Below are 24320 nucleotides of genomic sequence, written 5' to 3'. Positions count from 1 at the left end.
CGCTGCGGCCCGGCTTTCTCGCTCGCTGTGTCGGCGTCTGTGTGGGCTGCGAGCGCCCCGCTTTGCAAAGGGGTGCTGCAGAGAGGCGGAGGGGCGGCGGGAGAGGTCAGCAGCGGTCACGGAGACAGAAGCAAAGCCGGATAAGAAGGCGAGAGAGAAGTGGAAGAGGAAACAGCAATTGGAGCGGCGCGGAAGCGGCGAGTGTGAGGTGCCGGCGGGGCCGTGCGGGAGATGTGCGCGGCCAGAGAAGGGCGCTGGGGCCGGAGGCAGCGGGCGCTGCTGTGCTGCGTGTTGGTGGCGGCGTGGGAGGCGGCGTGGGGGCAGCTGCGCTACTCGGTGCCCGAGGAGCTGCCCAAGGGCTCGTTCGTGGGCGACGTGGCCAAGGACCTGGCGCTGGAGCTGGCGGCGCTCGGCAACCGTGGTGCCCGAGTGGTGTCCCAAGGCAGGACGCAGTATTTCGCTCTGCATGCGAACAGCGGCCACCTGGTGACGGCCGAGAGGATAGACAGGGAGCAGCTGTGCGAGAAAGAGCCACAATGCTTGCTGCGCTGTGAGCTGATCGTGGAAGGCGAGATGAAGGTTTATGCCATAACAGTTGAGATCATAGATATAAATGACAACGCTCCCAGCTTTAAGAAATTAGAGACGGAAGAGAAAATAAATGAAATGACCGCCCCAGGAACACGATTTCCTCTGCCCGAGGCTCACGATCCGGACGTGGGCAAGAATTCCCTACAGAGCTACTCGCTGAATAGTGATGAGCACTTCTCGCTGTCCGTGCAGACAGGAGCCGACGGCGAGAAGCGTCCCGAGCTGGTGCTGGCCAAGGCGTTGGACCGGGAGGAGGCGGCGTTTCACGAGCTGCTGCTGAGGGCGAGCGACGGCGGCGATCCGGCGCGGACGGGCACGGCGCGTATCCGCGTGGCTGTGCTGGACGCCAACGACAACGCGCCCGCGTTCAGCCAGGCGGTGTACACGGTGCGAGTGCCCGAGGACGTGCCCGTGGGCTCCACGCTGCTCACCGTCACCGCCACCGACCCCGACGACGGGACCAACGGAGAGGTACAGTATTCATTTCCAGAGATTTCCGACAAAGCTTCAAAAGTATTCCATCTTGAGCCCGAATCTGGAGCGATCAGGCTGTTGAGGAATCTGGACTTCGAGGAAGCTGACTTCTACGAACTCAAAGTGAGGGCAAGGGACGGAGGTGCCCTATCGGACACAGCGAAGGTGTCGATCTCGGTGACGGACGTGAACGACAACGCGCCCGAGATTTCGGTGCGGTCGTCGCTGAGCGAGATCTCGGAGGACGCGTTGCCGGGGACGGTGGTGGCCCTGCTGCACGTGCAGGACCGCGACTCGGGCGCCAACGGGGAGGTGCGGTGCAGCCTGGGCGAGGGCGTCCCGTTCCGTCTGGAGCGGGCGCTGGACGACTACTACAGCGTGGTGACGGCGCGGGAGCTGGACCGCGAGCGGGCGTCGGAGTACAACGTGACGGTGCGGGCGGCGGACGGCGGGTCGCCGGCGCTGCGGAGCGGCGCGGTGCTGGCGCTGCGGGTGCTGGACGTGAACGACAACGCGCCGGTGTTCGCGGAGGCGCGCTACAGCGCCCGGCTGCCCGAGAACAACGCGGAGGGCGCGCTGGTGCTGACGGTGCGCGCGTGGGACGCGGACTGGGGGCAGAACGCGCGCGTGCGCTACCGGCTGCGGGAGGGGCGGCTGCGGGGCGCGCCGCTCTCGTCCTACGTGTCGGTGCAGGCGGAGACGGGCGCGCTGTACGCGCTGCGCTCGTTCGACTACGAGGAGGTGCGCGAGGTGGAGCTGTGGGTGCGGGCGGAGGACGGCGGCGCGCCGCCGCTCAGCAGCAACGTGTCGGTGCGGCTGCTGATCGCGGACGAGAACGACAACGCGCCGCAGGTGCTGTACCCGCCGGCGGCGCCGCCCGCTTCGAGTTCGGGCTCGGGCTCGTGGGAGTCGGGCGCGTGGGGCTGGTCGGGCGTGGAGCTGGCGCCGCGCTCGGCGGAGCCCGGCGCGCTGGTGGCCAAGGTGGTGGCGGTGGACGCGGACGCGGGGCAGAACGCGTGGCTGTCGTACGAGCTGGCCAAGGCGACGGAGCCGGGGCTGTTCCGCGTGGGGCTGCACAGCGGCGAGGTGCGCACGGCTCGCTCGCCGCTGGCCCGCGACGCGGCGCGCCACAGCCTGGTGGTGGTGGTGAAGGACCGCGGGCGGCCGGCGCTGTCGGCCACGGCCACGCTGACGGTGGTGCTGGCCGAGAGCGTGGCCGAGCTGCTGTCGGAGCTGGGCAGCGCGGCGGCGCCGGCCGAGCCCGCGGGCAGCCTGACGCGCTGGCTGGTGCTGGCCGTGGCGGCCGTGTCCTGCCTCTTCCTCGCCTTCCTGCTGCTGCTGCTGGCGCTGCGCCTGCGCCGCTGGCGCCTCTCTCGGCTGCCGCCTCCGCCTTCGGCCGCCGGCGTGTTGCGCGGCGTGCCGGCCTCGCACTTCGTGGGCATCGACGGCGTCCGCGCCTTCCTGCGCTCCTACTCGCACGACGTGTCGCTCACGGCCGACTCGCGCAAGAGCCAGCTGCGCTGCGCGGGCGGCAGCTGCTGCGACACGCTCCCGGCCCGGCCGCCGCCCGACGAGGCCGCTCCGCTGCGCGGGGAAGACGCAGCCGCCCACCGCGCCTCGGAGACCGACGCCCTCACGGTGAGTGCTGCGACCGCGGCTGCTCCTGACTCCCTCTCTCCCCGCTCGCCTCTCTCTCTCGGCCTTGACTCTCCCTAATACCGTATTTTCCTTTCCTCTCTTCTGTCCTCATTCACTTAGATGTTTGATTTTCACGCCCCTATTCAGTGTTGTGCTCTCTGCCGGGCAGTTTTTCAATCGGGATGTGGAGATATTCGTGTCGTGAAATGTTATGTTGTTGTCATTTCAGTCTTTGCTCTAATGTTTCCAGCTGTCAGGAGTAGGACTTGGATTGCTCGAGCCTCTCTCCTCTAGCCTCTCACTCAGTCGCTTAGGATATTGCTATTTCTGAGTGTTGTTTCTTTCTCTACCGGGTAGTGTTTCAAATCGGGTGGCACTCCAAGGTGCTCTGGCAGCTGCAGCCTTGCTTTAGGATCCAAACTTCAAGCTTTTGCTATTCAGACTTTCTACGGAAACAAGAGTGACATCTGGTTGTTGATCTGTTGGAGAGTGGTTTTGTTGTAGTAGACAAGTGTGAATACTGAGTTTATCAGTTGTTACGTTGTCTTTTCTGTTTGTTCTTGTTCACATTACTTTGCGTATCCTTTCCCCTTTTATCTCTCACTCCTTATCCTTCTCTGCTCCTGCACATAGTTGCAAGTGTTTTGACTCACTCTTTGGATGGGAATAAGGAATAATATAATTGTTCTTTCAGGGAATTAATTGCTTGTTGTGGGTCTCACTTCTGGTTAGCTGGTTGTCATTTTGTGTGAGTGTGAAATCTGAGCAACAGGAGGCTGTACTTATGGCATCAATACAGTGCATGTTGGTAGAAGCCACCTTTCCTTTCCCATTTGAGGTAACAGTAGGGTTTTTGTTAGCAACATTCCTGTCAGTTATCAGCTTTCTTATTTCCCACCGATCACCCAGTTGAATGAATGACATCTGTGTAGAGTCAGGGCAGATATGAAAGATTTCAGCTTGCTTTTATTGTACCTATACAGATAATAGGTGCTCTTGTTCTTTCTGCTCCTACCTTGTTTGGGATTTTTAATTAATGGATGTATTTGTTTGCTGCTTGTCTGTTCTTCCTTGGTTTTGTCCACAGGGGTCTGTTTGTGCCACATGATTCACTAGCACACAAATGCAATGACAGCATCCCTCTTATGGGTTCATCATATGAAATTCATGTTGAGTAATATTTGGTGTGGTGGAAGAGTGGTGTCTGATGATGGATAGCAATGTTCTTCCCTTCTGTACTTTTCACTACTTTGCCTTGTTTGTTGTCAAGATCAAGCCGGGCCTGGGGGGAGGAGGACTTGAATATACCTAAGATTCCTTGTAGTGTGAAATGCTCTCAGCAGTGGCTGACATATGGGTAAAATTTGGATGTGTTTGACAGAGCATCTAAAGATTGTGAGTGCAGAACAAGGGTGGTGAGTGGCTGGATTTGAATGTGGAAGGCAGGTGGGTCGGCAGTGCTATTGTGAGGACACTGGATTGATTTCCAACTTGGTGCCAAGGCCCGCAGCGTCGTTACATTTTTAGCCATGGTGCTGATAATATCTTTGATTGTGGGATATGGAGATGAAAACCCTGTTTAGACAATATGTAGATGTCGTGTTAAGGTGCCTTTGGTTGGGCAGTGGTATGATTTTGGAACTTGGCTCCCTGCAGTGTGAGTGGGAAGTTCCATTTGCCAAGTGGGAAGGAGACAGGAGTGGTTTTCTGTAGAATGTCGATACCAAAAGAACAACATGAAGTTACAGCATCGGGAGTGCCTTCAAAAGGCAGGGAAACCCTCACTCAAGACAAACTGTGATCAACACAACACAGATTGTGCTTCTGCAGTACATAGTTACAGGTGGAATTATAGAGGATTATGCTTGACATAGGACACCATTGCCAATTCATGTTTGCACTGGGAATAGCACACATGTAGGAGTCTTGTCTCTGGTTATGACTGCTCTGAAGAACAGAAAGCACGAACTTTAACAGTCCAAGAGGAGGAGGACTTAAGGAAAATAAATGCAGAGAAATACCATCATCTTCATTACTCTGCACGGCCAGCTCAGTGCTGAGGGGAGCTGCTGGTTAATCGGAGCTACTTGGTAGAGAGCAATGATCTGTTTGGGATCTTGTCTTCTTGCGGTAGCCGGGGATGTAGACGAGATTCTGTAATCCAAATAGGATGGATCCCAGGAAGCACCATCACGATAGATATCAACACTGAAACAAAAAGATCAAGATATTCGAGTATGTAGAATTTTGAATACTGAACAGAGAATACAGAGGAAAAAGTACTTCAGGAAAGACTGCAGGACTAAACACTGCAGTGATGGTGGGGAGGGTCCTTATGCAATAATGAGATAAGACTTATGAGAAGAAATGCAAGAGGACAACACATCCAACACACCGGAATAAAACGGCCAGAGGAGCCCTGTGCTATCTCCCTCACATCGTGAACACCGTAAAGAACAGAAAGGAAAACGTGATCACCTACAAGAAGAGAATGACTGCAGGAGTCGAAATGCTGACAATATTACCTAATTGCAGAGAGTGCGGTGGTTGTGCGGTCTCAGCCGTAACATCGGCAAAGGCAGCAGCGGCGCTCGGTGGAGCCGTGCGTGCAGTGCCGGGCGGAGGCTGCGGGCGCCGCTGTTCACCACGGAGGAGAGGAAGGAGCGGAGCGCTGCAGGCAGCCCCGCCCGCTGCGGCCCGGCTCGCTCTCTCGATCGCTGTGTCGGCGTCCGTGTGGGCTGTGAGCGGCCCCGCTTTGCGAAGAGGTGCTGCAGAGAGGCGGAGGGAACGGAGGCGGAGGTCAGCAGCGGCCGCGAAAACGGAGCCGGAGAAGAAGACGAGACACAAGTGGAGGAAGAAGTCGGAGGCGGAGCGGCGCGGAAGCGGCGAGTGTGAGGTGCCGGCGGGGCCGTGCGGGAGATGTGCGCGGCCAGAGAAGGGCGCTGGGGCCGGAGGCAGCGGGCGCTGCTGTGCTGCGTGTTGGTGGCGGCGTGGGAGGCGGCGTGGGGGCAGCTGCGCTACTCGGTGCCCGAGGAGCTGCCCAAGGGCTCGTTCGTGGGCGACGTGGCCAAGGACCTGGCGCTGGAGCTGGCGGCGCTCGGCAACCGTGGCGCCCGAGTGGTGTCCCAAGGCAGGACGCAGTATTTCGCTCTGCATGCGAACAGCGGCCACCTGGTGACGGCCGAGAGAATAGACAGGGAGCAGCTGTGCCGGCTGCAGGAGAAATGCGTGCTGCGCTGTGAGCTGATCGTGGAAGGCGAGATGAAGGTTTATGCCATCGAAGTGGAAATCACGGACATTAACGACAACGCACCAACATTTAAGGAGTTGGAGATGGAGGAGAAAATGAATGAGATGACAGCCCCGGGGACTCGATTTCCTCTGAGTAAAGCCCACGACCCGGACATGGGTGTGAATTCCCTCCAGAGCTACGCGCTGAGCGGCGACGAGCACTTCTCGCTGTCCGTGCAGACAGGAGCCGACGGCGAGAAGCGTCCCGAGCTGGTGCTGGCCAAGGCGCTGGACCGGGAGGAGGCGGCGTTTCACGAGCTGCTGCTGAGGGCGAGCGACGGCGGCGATCCGGCGCGGACGGGCACGGCGCGTATCCGCGTGTCTGTGCTGGACGCCAACGACAACGCGCCCGCCTTCAGCCAGGCGGTGTATACGGTGCGAGTGCCCGAGGACGTGCCCGTGGGCTCCACGCTGCTCAGCGTCACCGCCACCGACCCTGACGACGGAACCAACGGAGACGTCAAGTATTCAATGAAGGTCGCAGTAGAAATGGCATCTGAATACTTTCAATTGGTGGCAGAAACTGGAGCAATTAAGGTGGTAAAGAACCTGGACTTCGAGGAGGAAGATTCCTACGAATTCGAAGTACAAGCACGGGACGGAGGTGAACTTTTCGACACGGCGAAGGTGTCGATCTCGGTGACGGACGTGAACGACAACGCGCCCGAGATTTCGGTGCGGTCGTCGCTGAGCGAGATCTCGGAGGACGCGTTGCCGGGGACGGTGGTGGCCCTGCTGCACGTGCAGGACCGCGACTCGGGCGCCAACGGGGAGGTGCGGTGCAGCCTGGGCGAGGGCGTCCCGTTCCGTCTGGAGCGGGCGCTGGACGACTACTACAGCGTGGTGACGGCGCGGGAGCTGGACCGCGAGCGGGCGTCGGAGTACAACGTGACGGTGCGGGCGGCGGACGGCGGGTCGCCGGCGCTGCGGAGCGGCGCGGTGCTGGCGCTGCGGGTGCTGGACGTGAACGACAACGCGCCGGTGTTCGCGGAGGCGCGCTACAGCGCCCGGCTGCCCGAGAACAACGCGGAGGGCGCGCTGGTGCTGACGGTGCGCGCGTGGGACGCGGACTGGGGGCAGAACGCGCGCGTGCGCTACCGGCTGCGGGAGGGGCGGCTGCGGGGCGCGCCGCTCTCGTCCTACGTGTCGGTGCAGGCGGAGACGGGCGCGCTGTACGCGCTGCGCTCGTTCGACTACGAGGAGGTGCGCGAGGTGGAGCTGTGGGTGCGGGCGGAGGACGGCGGCGCGCCGCCGCTCAGCAGCAACGTGTCGGTGCGGCTGCTGATCGCGGACGAGAACGACAACGCGCCGCAGGTGCTGTACCCGCCGGCGGCGCCGCCCGCTTCGAGTTCGGGCTCGGGCTCGTGGGAGTCGGGCGCGTGGGGCTGGTCGGGCGTGGAGCTGGCGCCGCGCTCGGCGGAGCCCGGCGCGCTGGTGGCCAAGGTGGTGGCGGTGGACGCGGACGCGGGGCAGAACGCGTGGCTGTCGTACGAGCTGGCCAAGGCGACGGAGCCGGGGCTGTTCCGCGTGGGGCTGCACAGCGGCGAGGTGCGCACGGCTCGCTCGCCGCTGGCCCGCGACGCGGCGCGCCACAGCCTGGTGGTGGTGGTGAAGGACCGCGGGCGGCCGGCGCTGTCGGCCACGGCCACGCTGACGGTGGTGCTGGCCGAGAGCGTGGCCGAGCTGCTGTCGGAGCTGGGCAGCGCGGCGGCGCCGGCCGAGCCCGCGGGCAGCCTGACGCGCTGGCTGGTGCTGGCCGTGGCGGCCGTGTCCTGCCTCTTCCTCGCCTTCCTGCTGCTGCTGCTGGCGCTGCGCCTGCGCCGCTGGCGCCTCTCTCGGCTGCCGCCTCCGCCTTCGGCCGCCGGCGTGTTGCGCGGCGTGCCGGCCTCGCACTTCGTGGGCATCGACGGCGTCCGCGCCTTCCTGCGCTCCTACTCGCACGACGTGTCGCTCACGGCCGACTCGCGCAAGAGCCAGCTGCGCTGCGCGGGCGGCAGCTGCTGCGACACGCTCCCGGCCCGGCCGCCGCCCGACGAGGCCGCTCCGCTGCGCGGGGAAGACGCAGCCGCCCACCGCGCCTCGGAGACCGACGCCCTCACGGTGAGTGCTGCGATCGTGGAGGTTCCCGCGTCTCTTCCTCTCCTTTTGCCTGTCCTTTGGAATCTGACATTCCCCTATATCGTGTTTTCTCTCCCTGCTCCATGCTTCTATTGGTGGCAAGGTTGTTGATATTTTGTTTCCTCATTTCACTTAATTCTACTCTTGCTGGCTCTTGACGTCCCTCGTTTACACTGAGTTTTGATCCTTACATCCCCAGTGTGCCTAGAAGTTGGTTTATTTTTCTGCCTTTAGATTAAATTTTAGTTATTTGGAATTCTACATGCTGACAGTGTTTTTGGTCAATGTGTCTTATGACTGGAACAAGCAAATCCTCATTTGGCAATATCTGTTTGTCTGTTATTTAAATCGAATACCATCTTTTCATTTGGTAGTTTTTTCCAATAGCTTTGGGATTCCGTGTGTGAATGGATTGTGTTGAGAAGCATTTCTTGATGTTTCTCAGGCTTTTATTAATGTCCTGATGACCTGATTACAGTAGATCTGGGTGTGTATTTTCCTGCTCTTTCTATGGCATCTCCATTACTCTTTTATCACTTTAATGTCTAGTTTCATAATATTTGGGCAGATCCAAGAGTGATGTCTCTGCACTGTCAGTGCTGTTCACCTCTTTGGTACATTCAACATTTTTGCCTTCTTCTTTTCACATTCTAAAAGCAAATCACAGTGTAGTTGATGGCTCTTTATAGCCTGGAATACTATTTGTAGATGTCCAATGGTGGAGCTGTATCCATACCTGCCTTAGATGTTTAGTGTTGCCAGTAGGAAGAATATTCTTTGGTTTCTGTAAAATATCAGTGAGTGAAATCAAGTTAGTGCCTAATGCTGCTATTGTTGATCGTGGAAGGAAAGTCTGTATATGTTGAAAAAAGGAAGTGAGAGGCTGATGTCGAGTCCATGAAGTACGTGGTTAGCATGGTTTGGAGAAGAATACAGTTTGATTTTATACCTGGTGCAAAGTTCTGAGCTGTTTGCACTGCAGTTCTTATTTTCCTGTCATTAGGGACAGTGTCTGTCCCTGGAATTGAAGATTTCACCCCTATTCTATGTGGAACAATTCTTTAGAGCTAGAATGGCTTATAATCCCAGTGTGAAGCCTCATTTATCTATTTCTAGTTTCCTGTGTCTCTGTGATGTACTTTTCCTTCATTATGATTTTCATGTGTTCAGGCCTCTCCTTCCTGGATGGTCATGTTTCATGTTTTGTACTAATATTTTTACTAGCTGTCCTAAGGTGTTTCTTGTAGGAAACAAGGTATACTAATAACTGTGCTATACATTACATCCTGTGGCAGTCCTCTTCTGGTAACAGAAGCAATGTGTGTTAGACATGGCTTTGCCCATTGGTCAATGGTATGTGTCAGCAGTATTACTTATACATACGTGTTTTTTAGACAATATATCTGTCTTCCTGCTTGTACATTCTCTTCATAAAGGCAAACATAAATCCTAAGGATAACTGGCTCTTGGCCTGCTTTTGACCCTTCTGCTTTTCTTATCTGGAAGAACGCCAGTATTGACATCAGAAGTCCTTGATTAAACTCACCACAGTTAAGGAATCACATTGATGAGTGGCACATTGAAGGAATCTGTGAGTAATTGTGTTTGGGGGGCAGCAGATAAGATGCCAGTTCTCCCAGCTTAAGGTGTGTTTTGAAAACAAGAGGGAAGGGGAGGTACTATCCAAGAACCTGCTGAGAGTGAAAATGTTCTGTGTCCACTGTGGAGTTTCTTGGAGCGGGTGGGAGTTGGAATCGATGATCCTTGTGAGTCCCTCCCAGTTTGGGATATCCCATGATTCAGTGATTCTGTTTTCTGGTTCTAGAAGATGCTCTTCCACTGGAAATGAGATTGTTACATTGCAGGAAATCCTTCCTTTGAGAAGGTATTAATCATCTCAAGATTATATCTTCTGTGTGAGGAAAAAAGAAGCATAAGATTTAACAGGATATCATACAGTTTCTCAGAGGAACTAACTTCCAAAATAGGCCCAAGAGAAAAGGCTTCAGCTTACGGTTTGTTTATTTCTGTGTGCTTCCCACCACGAGTTTGCTTTGACTGCCACCTTGGACATTGCATTGTTTAGGGTTGGATAACTTCCCAACAGCACACGTGCTGGGTGTGTTGGGTGTGATGGTCTTGAAACATAAGGCTAATGACCCCATATATAATTTCTGCTTCCCATTTCAGCCCTTCACAACCTCTCTGCATGATGATATGTTGAGGGAAAAACATGTTTCTATCCACACCCCTGACATGATCTTTGTACATGTAGTAGATAAACAGGCTACTACTGGTTGTTTGAATCTGTTTGTTGTCAGCAAATATTGAAAACAATCATAGGAGAATTATTTGGGAATGGCTTGGGGAAGCTGTATGTGAAGAGCCTGTGGAAGAAAGTGTATTGCTTGAACACTGACTTCACAGGAATGGAATGGACTTTACAGGAAGGTAATTGGTATGATAAGAGCCACTCTGTGGATTCATCATTTGTCAGCTTTGCCTTGTTTGTTGTCAAAGGTTAAACTAGTCTGCAGTGTGGATGAGTGGTCTTAATAGACTGGATGACATGACTTGAATGTTTACAGCAGTCATGTAAAGGACTTGAATACACTTTGTTTCCTTACACTATCTCTGAATGAAGTGCTCTTGATAGAAGCTGACATATGGCATCATGATGAATGTATACATAATGCAAGAAAAGGTTGTGAATGCAGAGCAAGGATGGTGGGTGGCTGCATTTGAATGTGAACAGGTTGGTCAGAAGTGACTGTGTGGACAATGGTTTGATTTCATGGTGTTAAGATCTGTAATATATATGCATCATTTTTATTTATTTATTTATTTTGGTACAGTATTAGCAATCCTCTGATGGCAAAATTTGTGTCTGTATGTAGAATGATAGTGCATATCTCTAATGGCTTACGAATATTGTATGAAACCTCTAATGTGTCTAGATGTGACATTGTGATGTAGAGTTTCTTCATAGCTGTAATTCTATTTATAGGCCTTATTCTCAGGGTTGCTATATTCCACGTTTCCCATTTGCTGGACAGAGAATATGCATCTGGAAATGATAAGGTTGTATTGCAGAAACCCCTGACCTTCCTTGAGCAAGTCTCAGCAAACACATGATTACAGAATGTTATGTGTGTCAAAACTGAGATGGAATCCGTCATGGTTTGCATTGTTAGAGTAATATGGTTACATTAATGATGGACTTGACAGTCTCAAAGGTCTTTTGGAACCTGAACAATTCTGATTTTATGCTTCTATGGTTTCCTGAAATAATTTGAAAAAGTTCCTTTATTACCTTTTTCATTTAAAGTTCCATATTATCGGAGATGAGTAAAAGAGTTGGAATCTTTCTGAGAAGTGGTGATTTTTTTCTAAAATGAAATCATTACTGTGCAGTTCAAGGGAACAATTTGAGGCCCTACTTGCAGCTTAAAAACCGATTGGCTTCCAGATGTAGATGGATTGAATTTGAGTGTCTACAGGGATGACCACTTCTAGAGGAGTTTCTCAACCACAGTTCTCTCTGAATACTTCTATGTGTTGCTTGACTGATGGTAGCATTTTCTGCCCTTATATCCATGTACTTATGTTGAATTCAAAAAAGTAGCAAAAATGGTGTTGTGCTTTTTATTTACTTACAGTAATGTGTTTTGTGTTCATGAGCCTTGTTCACATCAGTCACTAGCTTGGTATTTCAGAAGAGTCAGAGCTGGTGTGGAACAACAGAGCTGTGTTGGTAACTCATTGCTCTCATTGTTAATATATCTGTTGCAGACTTAGACCTTAAAAGACGGTGCATTAGAATTGTGGAAATGAGGGGGTCGTTTCCATGCTTTCATTGTGTAAAGCGGTCAAGGATAAAGCTTGTATATATTTAACTTTCCAAACAGTGTCAGTAAACTAAGAGCTCTTTCTGTTGTCCTAAACAGTAGGAAAGTGGAAACTGCCAATGGTGCTGATAAAAGTCGGAGATTTCAGAGTGCTGTGTAACAGCTTGGCTTAGAGATTGGAAAATGGTTGGGTTAAGGAAGCTCTGTATGGCCTCTTGAAAGCAAACTTCTTGTCTAGATTTCCTTTCACATCTGATGCCAATGCCTGCAACTATTTCTGCTATGATCCCAGTTTCTTTGTCCTTAGAGGCAGCGTTGGTTCCCCCATTATCAAGTATTTGGCAAAAACCACATATGTAGAGCAGGCCTGAGAAGTGAAAGAAGGAGACTGCAGCTGGAGGCACTGACTTCCGTGATGCTGACTGCAAAAAAGATTGGAAGAGTGTTAAGGGGGAGGATGTTCCCGGAAAACACTGTCCTAGGGTCATACTAGATCCTGTATAGTGCTATTGTATTACACCTGTATACACACCTGTATGCATGTCTCTGATGGGACAAGGTTTCCTTCACACCAGGTACCATGGTGTTTTCTTCCAGTGTATGTGTAGGTATCGTGTTAGAAATTGAAGTGAACTGAAAGCAAGGCCAGAATTTTCAACTGTTCCAATCTTTAAACTCACTAGAGGGATCTGATGGGTGTCAACTGTCCAAAGACTGACAGAAATTATTTCTCTGTCACTTCTGTGTAGGTGCTCACTTGTGCATGTCTTATTTTTCCAAAGGCTAGAGATGATTTTTCTTGCAACATAGATATAAAGTTCACAGACAGTACAAAAGCATCAAGTTTTCCCTTGAATCAGGAGGACTGATGGGTCAGCATTGTATTTCTCTGTATCAAGATTTGATTGTTAGTATTGTGCCAAGGTTGGTGTCTCTATCACTTGGTCCCATTCTTTCAGTGTCATGGCATTCAAGAATGACAGTCTTGTTTGTATGAGTCTTCAACCAACACTACTGGATGTGAAATCATGATGTGGTAAGATGCGGCCTGAATTTTCACTGGCTCATTTTAAGGCAAAATTGTGTCAATGAAACTACACACTGCAACAGTGCCCAGTACAAGGATGAGCTGCTTCTCCATAATTTGAATTGAAAATGTTTGAAATGACTGAGCTACTTCTTTGCAGGAAGGAATACAGCCATGCTCCTCTACCTGCTGCTGCAATCAAGAGGTAGCAAAAGGTCGTGAAACATTGCATACATCCATGAAATCTTAAAGACCTGTGGCATACTAATTACATGAGGATGTGGTACACAATAATAGAGAACTACCTGGATTGGAAACATGTCAGCATGATGCACTAGAAAATGTGCAAAGGACACACCCTTTATGATGTGCTATACATACAGGAGAGCAGGTTACTGTAGGCTGTTGACGCTAAAAGAACAAGAGATGGAGGAAGTGTGACAGTTTAGTAAAGGCAACTGAAATGGAAACAAGAGAGATCATGAATTTCATGCAACACTCAGATTATTAATGACGTCTGGAAAACTCTGGAACATTACCTGCACGAGTGACTGCAAGAAGAATCTCTGGATATCGGAAGGGAGACAGTCCTTGTGCGAAAAGGGGTTATGCCTCAGAAGCGTTAGGAGATGCAATAAACAACAAAGGTTCTCCTTGTTCTGGGTGAGAAGTAACGGACTGAATAGCAGTTCTGCAGCCTGTATAGAATAAGCACGATCAAGTAGATCGTCTCGATGGAATCGAGAAACACCGGGTGAAAGGGAATGTAGAAGAATATTAGCAAAATCCTGACAGGCGGAGCTCGGTGGAGCCGTGCGTGCAGTGCCGGCCGGCGGCTGCGGGCGCCGCTGTTCACCACGGAGGAGAGGAAGGAGCGGAGCGCTGCAGGCAGCCCCGCCCGCTGCGGCCCGGCTTTCTCGCTCGCTGTGTCGGTGTCCGTGCAGACTACGAGCGGATCCGCGGTGCGGAGCGGTGCTGCAGCGAGGCGGAGGGGCGGCGGGAGCGGTCAGCAGCGGTCACGGAGACAGAAACGAAGCCGGAGAAGAAGGCGAGAGAGAAGTGGGAGAAGAATCAGCAATTGGAGCGGCGCGGAAGCGGCGAGTGTGAGGTGCCGGCGGGGTCGTGAGGGAGATGTGCGCGGCCAGAGAAGGGCGCTGGGGCCGGAGGCAGCGGGCGCTGCTGTGCTGCGTGTTGGTGGCGGCGTGGGAGGCGGCGTGGGGGCAGCTGCGCTACTCGGTGCCCGAGGAGCTGCCCAAGGGCTCGTTCGTGGGCGACGTGGCCAAGGACCTGGCGCTGGAGCTGGCGGCGCTCGGCAACCGCGGCGCCCGAGTGGTGTCCCAAGGCAGGACGCAGTATTTCGCTCTGCATGCGAACAGCGGCCACCTGGTGACGGCCGAGAGGATAGACAGGGAGCAGCTGTGCCGGCTGCAGGAGAAATGCGTGCTGCGCTGTGAGCTGATCGTGGAGGGCGAGATGAAGGTTTATGCAATCGAAGTGGAAATCACGGACATTAACGACAACGCACCCAGCTTCGGAGAGGAAGAAATGAATCTCAGAATGAGCGAGACGACAGTAGTGGGATCAAGGTTTCTTTTGTCTACGGCTCACGACCCGGATGTAGGCGCAAATTCCCTGCAGAGGTATGCGCTGAGCGGCGACGAGCACTTCTCGCTCTCCGTGAAGGCAGGAGCGGACGGCGAGAGGAATCCCGAGCTGGTGCTGGCCAAGGCGCTGGACCGGGAGGAGGCGGCGTTTCACGAGCTGCTGCTGAGGGCGAGCGACGGCGGCGATCCGGCTCGGACGGGCACGGCGCGTATCCGCGTGGTTGTGCTGGACGCCAACGACAACGCGCCCGCGTTCAGCCAGGCGGTGTACACGGTGCGAGTGCCCGAGGACGTGCCCGTGGGCTCCACGCTGCTCAGCGTCACCGCCACCGACCCTGACGACGGAACTAATGGCGAAGTAAGATATTCAACAAAGAAAGCCACAGATAGTGCATCGGAGATTTTTCATCTTGAGCCTGGTACGGGAGCGATCAGGTTGGTGAGGAATCTGGACTTCGAAGAAGGAGATTCATACGAGATGCTCGTGCAGGCACAGGATGCCGGTGGCCTTTTCGATACGGCGACGGTGTCGATCTCGGTGACGGACGTGAACGACAACGCGCCTGTGATTTCGGTGCGGTCGTCGCTGAGCGAGATCTCGGAGGACGCGTTGCCGGGGACGGTGGTGGCCCTGCTGCACGTGCAGGACCGCGACTCGGGCGCCAACGGGGAGGTGCGGTGCAGCCTGGGCGAGGGCGTCCCGTTCCGTCTGGAGCGGGCGCTGGACGACTACTACAGCGTGGTGACGGCGCGGGAGCTGGACCGCGAGCGGGCGTCGGAGTACAACGTGACGGTGCGGGCGGCGGACGGCGGGTCGCCGGCGCTGCGGAGCGGCGCGGTGCTGGCGCTGCGGGTGCTGGACGTGAACGACAACGCGCCGGTGTTCGCGGAGGCGCGCTACAGCGCCCGGCTGCCCGAGAACAACGCGGAGGGCGCGCTGGTGCTGACGGTGCGCGCGTGGGACGCGGACTGGGGGCAGAACGCGCGCGTGCGCTACCGGCTGCGGGAGGGGCGGCTGCGGGGCGCGCCGCTCTCGTCCTACGTGTCGGTGCAGGCGGAGACGGGCGCGCTGTACGCGCTGCGCTCGTTCGACTACGAGGAGGTGCGCGAGGTGGAGCTGTGGGTGCGGGCGGAGGACGGCGGCGCGCCGCCGCTCAGCAGCAACGTGTCGGTGCGGCTGCTGATCGCGGACGAGAACGACAACGCGCCGCAGGTGCTGTACCCGCCGGCGGCGCCGCCCGCTTCGAGTTCGGGCTCGGGCTCGTGGGAGTCGGGCGCGTGGGGCTGGTCGGGCGTGGAGCTGGCGCCGCGCTCGGCGGAGCCCGGCGCGCTGGTGGCCAAGGTGGTGGCGGTGGACGCGGACGCGGGGCAGAACGCGTGGCTGTCGTACGAGCTGGCCAAGGCGACGGAGCCGGGGCTGTTCCGCGTGGGGCTGCACAGCGGCGAGGTGCGCACGGCTCGCTCGCCGCTGGCCCGCGACGCGGCGCGCCACAGCCTGGTGGTGGTGGTGAAGGACCGCGGGCGGCCGGCGCTGTCGGCCACGGCCACGCTGACGGTGGTGCTGGCCGAGAGCGTGGCCGAGCTGCTGTCGGAGCTGGGCAGCGCGGCGGCGCCGGCCGAGCCCGCGGGCAGCCTGACGCGCTGGCTGGTGCTGGCCGTGGCGGCCGTGTCCTGCCTCTTCCTCGCCTTCCTGCTGCTGCTGCTGGCGCTGCGCCTGCGCCGCTGGCGCCTCTCTCGGCTGCCGCCTCCGCCTTCGGCCGCCGGCGTGTTGCGCGGCGTGCCGGCCTCGCACTTCGTGGGCATCGACGGCGTCCGCGCCTTCCTGCGCTCCTACTCGCACGACGTGTCGCTCACGGCCGACTCGCGCAAGAGCCAGCTGCGCTGCGCGGGCGGCAGCTGCTGCGACACGCTCCCGGCCCGGCCGCCGCCCGACGAGGCCGCTCCGCTGCGCGGGGAAGACGCAGCCGCCCACCGCGCCTCGGAGACCGACGCCCTCACGGTGAGTGCTGCGACCGCGGCGGTTTCCGAGTCTTTCCTTCCCCTCTCGATTTTCGCTGGGTGCGTTGCCTCTTTACCTGGTTTCTCCTTTCCTCTCTTCTGTCATTGTCTCAGATTTTCGCTATTTCTGAGCGTTGTTTCTCTCTCTACAGGGTAGTGTTTCAAATGGGGTGACACTCGAAGGTCTATTGTGATATTCTTACTGCAAATCCTTAGTTGATTTTACGTTTTCTACTGCCTCCCAGCTCATTCCATGCAGTTCTTGTCTGTCAATTACAGCAGCAAATGACCCGACTCAGCTGTAGGATGATATAGCTGGTAGTTGTGTCTTGATATAGTTCAATAGATAGAATGCTTTACCTGTGTTAGTCTTTGGTTTTCTACTTGTCATTTTTTCCATGTATGCATTTTGCTTAACAGTAACGTGTGGTTATATTATTGTTGCAGTGGTGTTGATTCAAGCAGTTTTCCTTTCTCAGTTGAGGTAACAGGTGGATTTCATTTACATTTGCTTTGAATTTATGCCATCTCTGTAGAGATGGAATGCTTGATGTGTGGAATGAGATTCGAGATGGGTCTTGAAATTATAGGAGTGACTGCTTGGATGTAACTGTTAAAATGTTACCCAGTTCTCTGCATGTGTTGAGGGAAGAAGTGACTTTGTATCCATGTATGGTAAGTCTTTGTTTAGCTGGCAGAGAAAAGGGCTGGGCAGCTGCTCTTTTGTCCCTGTTTTCTATTAACCAATATTCAATACAATTCTAAAAGTTGTAGTTCAGATTTATCCAGTGATGATATGTGTGCTGGGCTCCTGTAGGAAAGGTGAGTCTATGAAGGCTGACATCTCAAAGGTGGAGCAAGCTGTGCTAGGATGCAAGTGCCATCACAGTAGCACCACTGTGTCATCATCACTTGAATTTCATGTTGCACAATATTTGATGAGGCAGAAGAATGAGATCTGATGATCAAATGTGAGGTCTTTCTGTTCTGTATTTTCCATGGTATTTCTTTTGTTGTCGTTGTTGTTAAGCTCTCCATGATGATACGTTGAGGGAAGAAATGTCCCTGTATCCACCCTTGTGATGGTCTTTGCACTTGTAACAGAGAAACAGGCTGGGCAACTGGTCCTTTGAAGCTGTTTGGTATTAACAAATATTGAAGGGAGTCATAAGAGTGTTATTTGGGAATGGCTTGGGGATGCTGGATGTGAAGAGCTTGTAGAGGAGAGAGGAGTGTTTGAACTTTGACCTCACAGGAATGGAGCAGACTTTGCTAGAAGGTAACTGGTTTGATAAGAGCCACTTTGTGAGTTCATCACTTAAACTTCCTGTGGAACAGTATTTGCTGAGTTAGGAAAATGAGATCTGGATAGAGGCCAGTAAGTCTTAAGTTCTCTGTTTTTCTCAGTGTTGCCTCTTATTTTTGTGTGAAGGCCTAAACTGCACTACAGTGTGGAAGGGAATTCATATTAGTCTGGAAGACCTCTTATTAGCTGTCAGAGTGTGGAAACTGTTTCCATAGATGACTTGAATGTTCACAGCAGTCAGGACAACTAGATGGATATAGCCAAGTTTCCATAAAACCATGTTCTTGACAACAGCAGACATATTACTTGAAGCTGGATATGTGCGTGGGGCAAGTAAAGGCTGTGAATGCAGAGCAAGGACGGTGGCTGTTTCATATCTATGCAGAAAGCAAGTGGGTCAGCAGCAATATTCTTTGGGTAATGATCTGATTTCATAGCTGTTGCCAATGCCTGCTGTATTCATGCACCATTTTATCCTGGTTTCAGTGTCTTGCATGCTAATGGTAATCCCGTGATGATAACTTTTCTTCTGCTGAACAGCTGCTAATAAAGAGTGATAGAGTGCATACCCATAGTGACTTCTAATGCTCAGGTGAAGCTTCCTTATTCCATTTTTCTTGAGGTGAAACCCTCTACTGTGTAGTCCAGAAGACTACATAGTAGTTCATAGTGCAGTGCTGGAAAGCAGAGGAAAAATGAATAGCTGAATGATTGCGATCATAGTCAGTGGAGTTCATGGTGGAGATGCTGCTTCTGCAAATGTGAGATAATATTCGGAATTATTTAGAGATAGAATTTAAAGTAAGGATTCTTGCTATGTGTTAGAAATATCAGATCCAAGAAGTGATTTCAATCTCCATGACTATGATGACCTTGAAGAAATTAATGATTGTCTTGTCCCCTCCAAAAAGAGATTTACTTACATAAAGCTAATGAAGATGCAGCTTGAACTGTCAGTGACTTCCAAGTGCTCTGGGAGGTGACTTCTTAAAGCAGAGTTGTGTCAATGCAACTGTACACTGCATCAGCACCTCTTAGATGGGAGAGCTGGAAGTTTGTTTCTTTACTCATACATACAGAAATGCCATGTAGAGCCAAGAGAATGGATTGCAGGAAAATGTATTTGGAGAACACAGCCATGCTTTTCTACACATTGTTCAGTGGAGTGGCAACAGAAGATCATCAGGCATTGAATAGGCCCATCATCTCTGATATACCTGTGGCACGCTGGCTACTTGGAAACATGTGAGAACCTGACATAGAGAGCTTGTGGCCAATCCCACAATGTATGGGGTGGACTGAGGGGAGCTGATGGGAAGAATCGTTTGGTTTGGGAACTCCACTTTCTGTTATACTCTGGTATGTGCCCGGCACATGAAATCCTTTTCCTGCACGAGACTGAAAAAGAGTGTTGGCTTTCTAAAGGTAGTTGATGTGGAAACAACAGAGATCACAAATGTATGCAGAACTCAGATTATTAAAGACATGTGGAAAACTTCAGAATATTATCTTCACGAAGGACTGCAAGAAGAATCAGGGCATCTGGGACAGAGAGCTTCTGCAGAAACGGGTTAACATTCAGAAGTGTTGAGAGATGGAATAAACCAGGAGGATTGTCCTTGCACTGAGTAAGAAATAACGGACTGAAGAGGAACTCCTCTGCCGTCTGTCCCTAATGAGCAGTCTGAAAAAAATACTATGTCATCTCAATCGACAACACAACGAAAAGATGTAATGAAATGCAAGGAATATTACTGAAGTGATGAGGGACCGCAGCGTGAGGTGCTAATGTACCGATGATTCCCCCGGCTGCCTCTGCCTCGGTGGAGCCGTGCGTGCAGTGCCGGGCGGCGGCTGCGGGCGCCGCTGTTCACCACGGAGGAGAGGAAGGAGCGGAGCGCTGCAGGCAGCCCCGCCCGCTGCGGCCCGGCTCGCTCTCTCGATCGCTGTGTCGGCGTCCGGACGGGTTCTGAGCGGCCCCGCGGTGCGGAGCGGTGCTGCAGCGAGGTGGAGAGGCGGCGGGACTGAACGGCACCAGCCGTGGAGATACAGCCGGAGAAGAAGGCGAGAGAGAAGTGGAGGAGGAAGGCAGAGGCAGAGCGGCGCGGAAGCGGCGAGTGTGAGGTGCCGGCGGGGCCGTGCGGGAGATGTGCGCGGCCAGAGAAGGGCGCTGGGGTCGGAGGCAGCGGGCGCTGCTGTGCTGCGTGTTGGTGGCGGCGTGGGAGGCGGCGTGGGGGCAGCTGCGCTACTCGGTGCCCGAGGAGCTGCCCAAGGGCTCGTTCGTGGGCGACGTGGCCAAGGACCTGGCGCTGGAGCTGGCGGCGCTCGGCAACCGCGGCGCCCGAGTGGTGTCCCAAGGCAGGACGCAGTATTTCGCTCTGCATGCGAACAGCGGCCACCTGGTGACGGCCGAGAGGATAGACAGGGAGCAGCTGTGCCGGCTGCAGGAGAAATGCGTGCTGCGCTGTGAGCTGATCGTGGAGGGCGAGATGAAGGTTTATGCCATAACAGTTGAGATCATGGATATAAATGATAATCCTCCAACATTTACCAAGAAGGAACTGGAGGAAAAAATTAGTGAGATGACAGCAACGGGGGCGCGATTTCCCTTACCTAAGGCTCATGATCCGGACATCGGTGCCAATTCCCTGCAGAGCTACACGCTGAGCGGCGACGAGCACTTCTCGCTGTCCGTGCAGACAGGAGCCGACGGCGAGAAGCGTCCCGAGCTGGTGCTGGCCAAGGCGCTGGACCGGGAGGAGGCGGCGTTTCACGAGCTGCTGCTGAGGGCGAGCGACGGCGGCGATCCGGCTCGGACGGGCACGGCGCGCATCCGCGTGTCTGTGCTGGACGCCAACGACAACGCGCCCGCGTTCAGCCAGGCGGTGTACACGGTGCGAGTGCCCGAGGACGTGCCTGTAGGATCCACGTTGCTCACCGTCACCGCCACCGACCCTGACGATGGAATTAACGGAGAGGTACAGTATTCATTTCCAGAGATTTCCGATAGAGCTTCGAACATATTCCTTCTCGAGCCGAAAACAGGAGCGATCAGGCTGGTGAAGAACCTGGACTTCGAGGAAGCAGACTTCTATGAACTCGGAGTTCAGGCTCGGGATGGCGGTGGCATCTCGGACACAACGAAAGTGTCGATCTCGGTGACGGACGTGAACGACAACGCGCCCGAGATTTCGGTGCGGTCGTCGCTGAGCGAGATCTCGGAGGACGCTTTGCCGGGGACGGTGGTGGCCCTGCTGCACGTGCAGGACCGCGACTCGGGCGCCAACGGGGAGGTGCGGTGCAGCCTGGGCGAGGGCGTCCCGTTCCGTCTGGAGCGGGCGCTGGACGACTACTACAGCGTGGTGACGGCGCGGGAGCTGGACCGCGAGCGGGCGTCGGAGTACAACGTGACGGTGCGGGCGGCGGACGGCGGGTCGCCGGCGCTGCGGAGCGGCGCGGTGCTGGCGCTGCGGGTGCTGGACGTGAACGACAACGCGCCGGTGTTCGCGGAGGCGCGCTACAGCGCCCGGCTGCCCGAGAACAACGCGGAGGGCGCGCTGGTGCTGACGGTGCGCGCGTGGGACGCGGACTGGGGGCAGAACGCGCGCGTGCGCTACCGGCTGCGGGAGGGGCGGCTGCGGGGCGCGCCGCTCTCGTCCTACGTGTCGGTGCAGGCGGAGACGGGCGCGCTGTACGCGCTGCGCTCGTTCGACTACGAGGAGGTGCGCGAGGTGGAGCTGTGGGTGCGGGCGGAGGACGGCGGCGCGCCGCCGCTCAGCAGCAACGTGTCGGTGCGGCTGCTGATCGCGGACGAGAACGACAACGCGCCGCAGGTGCTGTACCCGCCGGCGGCGCCGCCCGCTTCGAGTTCGGGCTCGGGCTCGTGGGAGTCGGGCGCGTGGGGCTGGTCGGGCGTGGAGCTGGCGCCGCGCTCGGCGGAGCCCGGCGCGCTGGTGGCCAAGGTGGTGGCGGTGGACGCGGACGCGGGGCAGAACGCGTGGCTGTCGTACGAGCTGGCCAAGGCGACGGAGCCGGGGCTGTTCCGCGTGGGGCTGCACAGCGGCGAGGTGCGCACGGCTCGCTCGCCGCTGGCCCGCGACGCGGCGCGCCACAGCCTGGTGGTGGTGGTGAAGGACCGCGGGCGGCCGGCGCTGTCGGCCACGGCCACGCTGACGGTGGTGCTGGCCGAGAGCGTGGCCGAGCTGCTGTCGGAGCTGGGCAGCGCGGCGGCGCCGGCCGAGCCCGCGGGCAGCCTGACGCGCTGGCTGGTGCTGGCCGTGGCGGCCGTGTCCTGCCTCTTCCTCGCCTTCCTGCTGCTGCTGCTGGCGCTGCGCCTGCGCCGCTGGCGCCTCTCTCGGCTGCCGCCTCCGCCTTCGGCCGCCGGCGTGTTGCGCGGCGTGCCGGCCTCGCACTTCGTGGGCATCGACGGCGTCCGCGCCTTCCTGCGCTCCTACTCGCACGACGTGTCGCTCACGGCCGACTCGCGCAAGAGCCAGCTGCGCTGCGCGGGCGGCAGCTGCTGCGACACGCTCCCGGCCCGGCCGCCGCCCGACGAGGCCGCTCCGCTGCGCGGGGAAGACGCAGCCGCCCACCGCGCCTCGGAGACCGACGCCCTCACGGTGAGTGCTGCGACCGCGGCCGTTCCCGCGTCTCTTCCTCTCCTTTTGCCTGTCCTTTGGAATCTGACATTCCCCTATATCGTGTTTTCTCTCCCTGCTCCATGCTTCTATTGGTGGCAAGGTTGTTGATATTTTGTTTCCTCATTTCACTTAATTCTACTCTTGCTGGCTCTTGACGTCCCTTGTTTACACTGAGTTTTGATCCTTTTATCCCCCATGTGCCTAGAAGTTGGTTTATTTTTCTGCCTTTAGATTAAATTTTAGTTATTTGGAATTCTACATGCTGACAGTGTTTTTGGTCAATGTGTCTTATGATTGGAACAAGCAAATCCTCATTTGGCAATATCTGTCTGTTATCAAAATCGAATACCATCTTTTCATTTGGTAGTTTTTTCCAATAGCTTTGGGATTCCATGTGTGAATGGATTGTGTTGAGAAACATTTCTTGATGTTTCTCAGTCTTTTATTAATGTCCTGATAACCTGATTACAGTAGATCTGGGTGTGTATTTTCCTGCTCTTTCTATGGCATCTCCATTGCTCTTTTATCACTTTAATGTCTAGTTTAATAATGTTTGGGCAGATCCAAGAGTGATGTCTCTGCACTGTCAGTGCTGTTCACCACTTTGGTACATTCAACATTTTTGCCTTCTTCTTTTCACATTCTAAAAGCAAATCACAGTGTAGTTGATGGCCATTTATAGCCTGGAATACTATTTGTAGATGTCCAATGGTGGAGCTGTTTCTGTACCTGCCTTAGATGTTTAGTGTTGCCAGTAGGATGAATATTCTTTGGTATCTGTAAAATATCAGTGAATGAAATCAAGTTAGTGCCTAATGCTGCTACTGTTGATCATGGAAGGAAAGTCTGTATATGTTGAAAAAAGGAAGTGAGAGGCTGATGTCGAGTCCACGAAGTACGTGGTTAGCATGGTTTGGAGAAGAATACAGTTTGATTTTATACCTGGTGCAAAGTTCTGTGCTGTTTGCACTGCAGTTCTTATTTTCCTGTCATTAGGGACAGTGTCTGTCCCTGGAATTGAAGATTTCACCCCCTATTCTATGTGGAACAATTCTTTATAGCTTGAATGGCATATAATCCCAGTGTGAAGCCTCATTTATCTATTTCTAGTTTCCTCTGTGATGTACTTTTCCTTTATTATAATTTTCATGTGTTCAGGCCTCTCCTTCCTGGATGGTCATGTTTCATGTTTTGTACTAATATTTTTACTAGCTGTCCTAAGGTGTTTCTTGTAGGATGCAAAGTATACTAATAACTGTGCTATACATTACATCCTGTGGCAGTCCTCTTCTGGTAACAGAAGCAACGTGTGTTAGGCATGGCTTTGCCCATTGGTCAATGGTATGTGTCAGCAGTATTACTTATACATACGTGTTTTTTAGACAATATGTCTGTCTTTCTGCCTGTACATTCTCTTCATAAAGGTAAACATAAATCCTAAGGATAACTGGCTCTTGGCCTGCTTTTGACCCTTTTGCTTTTCTCATCTGGAAGAACACCAGTATTGACATCAGAAGTCCTTGATTAAACTCACCACAGTTAAGGAATCACATTGATGAGTGGCACACTGAAGGAATCTGTGAGTAATTGTGTTTGGGGTGCAGCAGATAAGATGCCAGTTCTCCCAGCTTAAGGTGTGTTTTGAAAACAAGAGGGAAGGGGAGGTACTATCCAAGATCCTGCTGAGAGTGAAAATGTTCTGTGTCCACTGTGGAGTTTCTTGGAGCGGGTGGGAGTTGGAATTGATGATCCTTGTGAGTCCCTCCCAGTTTGGGATATCCCATG

The 24320-nt window shown here is 54.5% G+C and overlaps 4 protein-coding genes across 4 annotated transcripts; all 4 read left to right on the top strand.

Moving 5' to 3' along the window:
- Positions 1-37: 37 nt before the first annotated feature.
- On the top strand, positions 38-5598 carry LOC140258385 (protocadherin gamma-A5-like). The gene is made up of 2 exons (XM_072348594.1): positions 38-2703; positions 5239-5598. Exons 1-2 carry the CDS (start codon positions 232-234, stop codon positions 5596-5598), a joined length of 2832 nt encoding a protein of 943 aa, XP_072204695.1. The 5' UTR covers positions 38-231.
- On the top strand, positions 5273-14113 carry LOC140258384 (protocadherin gamma-A5-like). Its single transcript, XM_072348593.1, has 3 exons — positions 5273-8094; positions 10434-10563; positions 13932-14113. Exons 1-3 carry the CDS (start codon positions 5623-5625, stop codon positions 14111-14113), a joined length of 2784 nt encoding a protein of 927 aa, XP_072204694.1. The 5' UTR covers positions 5273-5622.
- LOC140258383 (protocadherin gamma-A2-like) lies at positions 13921-19923 on the top strand. Its single transcript, XM_072348592.1, has 3 exons — positions 13921-16590; positions 17407-17411; positions 19737-19923. Exons 1-3 carry the CDS (start codon positions 14119-14121, stop codon positions 19921-19923), a joined length of 2664 nt encoding a protein of 887 aa, XP_072204693.1. The 5' UTR covers positions 13921-14118.
- LOC140258382 (protocadherin gamma-A5-like) lies at positions 19822-24004 on the top strand. Its single transcript, XM_072348591.1, has 2 exons — positions 19822-22514; positions 23960-24004. Exons 1-2 carry the CDS (start codon positions 20043-20045, stop codon positions 24002-24004), a joined length of 2517 nt encoding a protein of 838 aa, XP_072204692.1. The 5' UTR covers positions 19822-20042.
- The last annotated feature ends 316 nt before the right edge of the window (positions 24005-24320 follow it).

This window comes from Excalfactoria chinensis, chromosome 13 (assembly GCF_039878825.1).
Source record: "Excalfactoria chinensis isolate bCotChi1 chromosome 13, bCotChi1.hap2, whole genome shotgun sequence".
Taxonomy (NCBI): Eukaryota; Metazoa; Chordata; class Aves; order Galliformes; family Phasianidae; genus Excalfactoria; species Excalfactoria chinensis.
Note: the sequence above shows the minus strand (reverse complement) of the source record. Positions and strands in the feature narration are given on the sequence as shown.